At 35.3% G+C, this 8,467-nt stretch overlaps 1 protein-coding gene across 1 annotated transcript in view; it reads left to right on the top strand.

The window, feature by feature from the left end:
- The first annotated feature begins 560 nt into the window (after positions 1–560).
- The window catches only part of LOC146002698 (uncharacterized), an 11,205-nt gene continuing 3,298 nt past the window's right edge, over positions 561–8,467 (top strand). The window contains exons 1-3 of the mRNA XM_083140656.1: positions 561–579; positions 4,922–4,983; positions 8,150–8,467. The exon at positions 8,150–8,467 is cut by the window's right edge and continues 172 nt beyond it. Coding sequence (XP_082996782.1) covers positions 4,936–4,983; positions 8,150–8,467 — 366 coding nt within the window. The 5' untranslated portion in view covers positions 561–579; positions 4,922–4,935. The remainder of the gene's footprint in view (positions 580–4,921; positions 4,984–8,149) is intronic.

Here is an 8,467-nt window from a genome sequence, read left to right as displayed (position 1 = left end):
AGAGAGAGAGACAGAATCAGCTCAAACGAGAAGGAGCCAACATAGTTAAGAAGAAGATATAGCTTCCAAGACGTAGAAAACATAAATATGAGGAAGTATGAAAATTAGGAGAGAAAAGAAATCACACTTGAGGAAAGAAATTAACATGTAAGCAATTCTTCTATATTCTAAAAAAAACATCCCTTGAGCTTCCCCACGTTAGGACGTAGATGTTTGGTTCTACCAGCAATAATTGAACTATTTGCAGAGAAACCAGATGAACATAATTTTACATTTGATAGTGCTACGTGAAGATATTTTTTGAGCCAAGATTAATGACAACAAGGAATGACATTCAAGGCTGACACTGTCAGATGTAATACAAACGGCCACATCCTGTTGATTGTAAGTTTTGATAACGTTTGCAGCATATCTCATTGACTGTGACGGAGTCCCTCAATTCTTGACGTGCAGGCACTGTAAATCTAGTTTTTGCACACCTAATATGAGGAAGTTTTTGACACACATGAGTGTATATATATAGTGTATTCACGTTTATTGTATCTAGTTTCCTGGTAGAAACGAGTAGAAGAAACGTCGGTAAGTGAAGTTTTGAATGTTAAAATGAAATTTTTCATTTGAAGTGTACGATATACCCTGGTTGTAAATGAAAAGAGCAGCCATGAGTGAAAAAAAAATGGTAAAAGTATTTTGGATGAAATTTTTGGCAAGGTAAATTGAAATATTTTAGATAAATATTGAGTGTGAAAACAAAATAACTTTTCATATTTATAACGGTATATTAATTTGAATCTGTCAAGAAATGAAATTCCGCTATTCTGCCAACCTCCGTTGGCGGATGAGTTAGAAAAGCGGGCTACACCGTCAAGCGTTCCGGCTTCGATTACCGGCTTTGCCATGGGTGTTCTTTTCAAATGTCCCTTCATCAATTTCATGATATCGCAAGTCATGCTCATCGTGGCGATTACCCAAAAGTGCTGAAAAGCGACACTATATGTAACAAAATCAAAAGCATATTCGGACAGATATTAAATTTTCATTTTACAGCATGTTGCACAAATTCCAAGTAGAAAAATTAAAATAATAACTTTGGTCATCATATCACAGCCACTTTAATCCGGAAGATAATTTAGAAGATGAATACGGGATGAATGGGAATGAATTTAAATTTTGTGCCGAACCGATTGAATGAATCATCAAGGGATATGTCCAAAAGTACTAAATACTTTTTATTTGAAAGATATGAAGATTTTATTATTATTTAACTCAAGGCGTCCGAATATTAATTGACGCTGCAACGTGCCACCACAATCGCAACTCCCGGTAATGAGTCACGAATTTGGCAACACTCTGCTCCTTGCACGGGCTGGTCAGCTGGAAGCAAAAGTTCTCACCCAGGGATCGGGATTTAGACGATCCACTAGAAGGTAAACCACCGACACGTGACAGTAAATAAAACTAGATCATTAAATTTAAAAACGTCCAAAACTTTAATACCGAATCACGCGCGTTACACACTTATTCGCACACATTGAAAATGTATCTTGGGTCCTGTACGCTCGTAGGCAGTGATTAGTACATCATTAGTACGCAGTATAACATATTGTTCTTTCGTACAATGCTACAAACTCATATCATACCGGGTGTCCGAGAAGTCTTTGTATGAAAACAAAAATTAACTGTATCCGCTATATGCAACATAGACATGAAAAAATGGTACCAAAATGTTCGGAAACTATTCAAGTTTTATTGACAATAGGAAATAAATCAATAAATCTCCACGTGAGCACCCTTGGTAGCACGGAGTACATCTAGTCGAAATTCAACTTTTCGCCATGCATTAGCCAACATCAAAGGAGGGATTGATGTGATGACTTGGGTTATCCGTTGTTGCAGAGTTGCAAGATCGGATGCAGGAGTTCTGTAGACATTGTCTTTCACATAACTCCATAGAAAAAATCTAAAGGGGTTATGTCTGGAGATCGTTCAGGCCACGCCGTCGGTCCATCTCGACCAATCCATTTTCCAGGAAATGTCTGTTCAAGGTAGGAACGAACCTCCAGACTCCAATGTGGCGGTGCACCGTCTTGTTGAAAGATAACATCTGGGTGGTATTCTAGCAATTGAGGAACAGCAAACAATTGCAACATGTCGAGATACACTCCAGATGTTACGGTGTCCTCACAGAAAAAGAATGGTTCGATTATTCTGTCATGCAGCAGCGCGCACCAAACGTTCACCTTCGGGTTGCCCATGGTCGACTTCCTCACCTCATGAGGGGGCTCTTTACCCCAGATACGCACGATGTTTGAAACTGTCTCTGCACTGTTTTTTGTGACCTGCTCTCGTGAAACCACAGGACACACTCAGCCTTTTCCTGATTTGTGTACATTTCCGGTTTGCTGGACGCTGGCACTGCTACACTACTGCAACGGTACAGAAATCTGAAACAAAAAAAAACTTTAATAGTTTCACCTTAATATTTCAAATCCCTGACTACTGTCATGAATATCTGATTGTGTGTGTGTGTGTATGTGTGTGTTTTGTTGTATGTTCGTGTGTATAGGTTAGGATTTTATTCCCATATGTATTTTTTTTCTTATCATTTTTTTCTGTAATTTTTTCTTTGTAATTTTATATTTCTCTTTTTATATTTTAAAATTTACCTTCCTATGTAATGGTTTAAATGTTGTTGTAAACATGGTTAAGTGGTAGAAAAGGCTACAAAGCCTTAACTTCGCCATGATAAACAAGACGCAATAAATAAATAAATAAATAAATAAATAACATTTTGGTACTATTTTTTCATGTCTATGTTGCATATAGCGGATACAGTTAATTTTTGTTTTCATACAAAGACTTCTCGGACACCCGGTATAAACAACACAAGAAAAACTGATAATTTATATGTCAGATTAATGCTAAATAGCAATAGTAAGCTTAATTGTGGTTGGCAACAATTGAGAATGCCAACGTGGAACTTTTGACGTCACCAAATAAACGAAGCGTCATTCCCCACTCCTAACATAAACAGCCAACAGGAAAACGTTATTTTATTGAAAACGAGGGCGAAGTACTATGCTATAATATTACAATATTAAACTATGAAAACAAATAACGAAACTGATTTTATCAAATAATTCATATTTGCTCTTGCACATAAAAATGATTAAAAAAAGATTTAGTTTACGTATTTATAACGAAGAGCATTTACTTCAATCTTGTACTATATTGTTGAACAAAAATCGATATTAAGAAGAAATGTATTCAACTTGTGTTTAAACAACAAAGATTGAAATAATCCTAGCCATTTTGGATTTGAAAAACAATGAAAGGGTTGCATATTATTTAGAATAATTATTGGCCTATAAATTCTGAATAAAAGTTGCAAAAATATGCGAATAATATAATAACATAAGATAAAACATAAATATATACATGAATTGTGAAAACAATTAAATGTAAATAATTTAATCCAAGTTCTTAACTTGAAAGTACGAATAAAATATATTCAAATATATGACTGAAATGTGCCTAACATGCGGTCGTTACAACACTTTCCATGTTTCCAAAATGATCGTCTAGGTTTAAAATTGTCACAGGAACAGAACTTCAGAAGCAGCAAAGTGTACTAATAGAATTATAGACTGACAAGAAAATACACAAATGAATTTCAGTTAATGTGGAAAATAGAGTTACGATAAGTAGAACGCAATAATGCTTTCAATACATCTTTTCAAACATGTCACAAGTTGGTTTACTATGCTGAATAATCGTTCTGATTTCTTTGGATGTATTGGATTTTGCTTTTCTGCAACTTTTGGCCAATCGCGAAGATGAGAATGATGAAGTGACTCTCACAAAGACCACCCATGTCCAGATCAAGGTTCAAACGTGACACCGTAGAAGTAGTAGTTTTGTAAAAGTGCCACTGAACCTCAATTTTTAAAATTAAACACAATGATGTAGCTTGTGAGTGAGAAATCTAAATTTGTATTTTGTATAAAAATTTAAATATTATATAAAACTAGCTGATTACCCGGCTTTGCTCGGGTATTAATTTATCCCAATCTTCGATTTAGACAGGAAAATAATGAATTCTAACTATAGCGTAGAATGTAACTAATTTTAATTACAGGTATTTAAAAGTATAAGTACAGTATTCAAATTATAAAGTAAAATATTTTACAAATTCACTATAATATTCATTTAACTCAAAACCTGATTGTAAACAACATTTTTAGTTTCACCTCCAGGAGCAAGAATAAATAAATTCTTTGGTGAATCCACCCTTGAGGATGCAACTTAAAGTTGTCCGTGGGAGAAACATGACGATCTTAAATCCACTCTGCAGTACTTAATAGACTGCCCCTGTGACTTGTTGAACGTGATCGAGAAAGCAAGCCCCCCCCCCTCTCTCTCTCTCTCTCTCAAATGTCACCAATTAGCTTAGCGATTCCGAAAATTATGGATTCGACACTAATCTAGGTCATTTTTAACATTTTATTCAACTGCATTCGGAGTGTCGCTATTCATCTTAGCGACCCCGAAAACTATGGATTCCACACTAATATCGGTCGTTTTCGATTAGTTATACATGTCACCACCTTCCCACCTTCACCCTAGGGGTGCCAGGGTGTTTTACCACCATAGTATTTCTTTCCAGATTGCAAGTGATACGTGTACCAAGTTTGGTTGAAATTGCTCCAGGCGTTCGAGAGTTATGCCGGCACAAACATACATACATATATACATACATACATACATACATATATATATATATATATATATATATATATATATATATATATGTATATATATATATAATGTATTTATGTATATGTTTGTGTGTATAGTGTTACTTGTGCATATTTATATGTAACACACTTCTGTAAGCTATATTTCAATTTTTAATATTTAGTTTTCTTCAGATTCATGGCTTTCTGCAAGGAGATATTCTTCGTGGTGCTGATCACTATGATGGTAAGTTTGGTTTCTTTTTGTGTCAGTGGCTGGGCCAAACTTCAAAATTGCCTTAGAAAGTAATAAAGAACGGGAGAAACAAATTGAGGCCTCGGGACATGAAACAGGTCTATTCATGAACAACAGCACATGTCAGTCATCTCCTGTGTTGTAGGCTTTTCTGGCACATTCAGCATAACGTTTCACATTCTCTCATATTTGGTAAAACGAAAGTGAAAAATAAGTGCATTCAATGTCATTTAATTATATCAAATTTATTCTCTTTTGTAGAGTTTGCCACATTTGACTGGCATAACCGAAGTTTTGTCAACTAAATTTGATGCACTGGTCGTAAAATGACACTCAAATATCAAAATATCCTTTTGAACCCAGCTGCACACTACGTTACCAAACATTGAAACATTTTAAAATAAAATATAAAAGGTTATGTTAATATTGTTATAACTGCAAATTGAACTTAAACAATATTTTCATCGATTTATATGCAATTGTCCAATATTGCTTGCTTTAGTTGTAGAAGATTCACACGTAAGGTATGATTTCAAATCTTGAAAAGAATGAACACCAATAAATTTAGTATTCGTATGAGCTTGAAATATAAAGCATATCAACACCTATTATTATGAATTCTTTGAATCGTTTTTAAACGGAAAATTTACCTACGTGTAATTCTACAGTGACCAAGAAGTTCCCGTACACCTAGTAGCCTACATTACATATTACGCCTCTAAGTACATATACATTAAATCATGTGTGTCTATTTACATTATAACTAGATATGGAATTTTAGGTTTTTAACCTATTTTTTCGTTTACAGGTATATAAGAAATAATAAGTTATGTCAGCGTTTCCTTAAAAGATTCAACAACTGATGGAGTTTTATAGTGCCTAAAAAAAACTATTTTGCTTGTTTATTTTAGGTTTATGCGCCTAAATCAATCCTTTTTTTAGGTTTTTATATATTTTTGAAGGTTTTACAGGATTTTTATGTCACAGAGAGGCATTTTCTTTGTTTGATCACGACAAAATTCAATGACGAACTTGTTTGAAACGTAATCTCTGTCGAATTCCTTTCCTCCAAGTCCTTGGTGATTTTTCAAAGCTCTAAACAAAGCAAAATGTCTGGTGCCACTGTTACCTGTACACTAGGTAAATGTCAAACGGGGTTAGGTGGGAGGCTCAACCTCGCCCTTTAATAAAGAAAATTTGAATTTGAATTTGAATTTGAATCCAAAGTGGTCTGATCTGTGTGGTCTTGCTCACTTTCGCGTCACTTCGGTGCTTTGTGGCATTCACGCCTTGCAAACTAACATTTCAGCATTGAAGTTTGCACCACTGACTATGTTTTTGTTGAAAGATTATATTCAGCATATAAGATGATCCTCACAGACAAAATTGGTAGAGCTTGACTGTGGATAACATGAAAAAAGATTGTTGCCTTACTATACGGCGAGGAGTGGATTTTAATAACAAATTTCCAATGGTAAGTTCTTGAGAACTTAACGTTACAGTGCAGTTTGCAGTTACAGTACATCCCGTTTGATGTCGCTCGTGGACCCACACACACACACACGTTCCTCAGCACTGTAACAATATCCGCTCACACCAGCTATAATGCAACAACTTACTTACGAATTCCAGCCAGTGTTTCATGTGACCTTCAGAAGCGGGGTTGCTAACCACGAAAACGAAATAATTCCCAACAAACCGGCCAATTTTCAACACGGTCGAAACAGGATACACGCAAGCAGGGGTGAGGGGACTTCTCGGATATACATAGGCGTGCACACGGGGGGCAAGTGGGAGCAGTTGCCCTCCCCTAATACTATCACTTAAAAAAATTAGTGTAGAGGAATTTTATCACCGTTATTAGACAATATTATGCTTTTAATAATTAAGTATTTTTAAAGTCGACGAAAGTTCAAAGAAACTACAGAAGTGGAAGAAAGTGCATTATCCCTATGAAATTCAACTATCCAACTTCGTTCTCTAGCAACTTTCTTCTTATTAACACTCTCACACACTTTATTTGTTAGTTATATAATAATAATAATTCTTTATTTCAATTGACTCATGTCCATAGGTATGGAAATCGTCATATAATAATACATACGGTAATAAAATATTAATACAATTATAGACAGGAATTACAGTAATGATGTGAAGAATTTCTACATGAAGAAAATCCAAATAACGTAATAAAATATTAAAACAATTATAGACAGGAATTACAGTAATGATTTGAAGAATTTCTACATGAAGAAAATCCAAATACAGTAATAAAATATTAAAACAATTATAGACAGGAATTACAGTAATGATTTGAAGAATTTCTACATGAATAAAATGCGAATACAGTAATAAAATATTAATACAATTTTAGACAGGAATTACAGTAATGATTTGAAGAATTTCTACATGAAAAAATCCAAATACAGTAATAAAATATTAATACAAATTTAGACAGGAATTACAGTAATGATTTGAAGAATTTCTACATGAAGAAAATTCAAATACAGTAATAAAATATTAATACAATTAGAGACAGGAATTACAGTAATGATTTGAAGAAGTTCTACATGAAAGAAAATCAAATAAAGGAAGAATACACTATAGGAATAAAATTACATATAATATTTAAGGCGAGCACAATAATAAGGGAAGAATTTCTTTTTTGTTTTGTATACAGAATAAATTACTCATTCATTGGAAATCAGTAGCGGCATTTGGGTGCCAAAAGTGGGGGACAAGGCCAGTTTACTCTTTTTTTTTTTAAAGTGAGTGGTTAATCGCTCCCCCCCCTGCCAAATGGTCGTCACTGTTGTCTCTGAATCACAGAGAGGGGAACTATAAGGGGGGAAAGAACATTGGTTCAACGGAAGTTTGAATTCTTCTAATACAGTGATTTTCGGCTGGTCCGGTACACGCCCCTGTTCCAGACCCATCAATGCAATAAAACTGAAATGAAATGAGGTTTATTTTTCTCCAATTGAACTTTCATCAAGGATTTTGAGCCCTTTATCAGAGGGTCTGCGCACGCCTATGCGGATACGCTGTAATGTGTTTGTTTATTGTATCTTGTAGCATACTTCGTATATCTCACCAATATGGATTTTATTATGTAGATATAATATTAAATATAAAATTAAAATGTTCTTTTTTGAAGATCGCCAGTACCTTTGGTAATCCCCAAGGTGGGCCTGGCCAGAGGGGTGGTGGAGGCCGTGGTGGGCCTGGTGGACAGAACGGAGGAGGGCATGGTGGACGAGGACCAGGAGGAAGGCAAAATGGCGGAGGGGGTCGTGGCCCTCCTAACGGGCAGGGAAGCGGCACTCAAGGAGGGCCTCCCTCACAATCTGGTGGCAATGAGAACGGATTTTCAGGGAATGGGGGGGATGGTGGAGAAAATTCACAAAGTGGCCAAGGAAATGGCGGATTTCCAGGAAGTAGCCAAGGAAATGGTGGATTTCCAGGAAGTAGCCAA

This window comes from Lepisma saccharinum, chromosome 18 (assembly GCF_977018435.1).
Source record: "Lepisma saccharinum chromosome 18, izLepSacc3.1, whole genome shotgun sequence".
NCBI classification, from domain to species: Eukaryota; Metazoa; Arthropoda; class Insecta; order Zygentoma; family Lepismatidae; genus Lepisma; species Lepisma saccharinum.
Note: the sequence above shows the minus strand (reverse complement) of the source record. Positions and strands in the feature narration are given on the sequence as shown.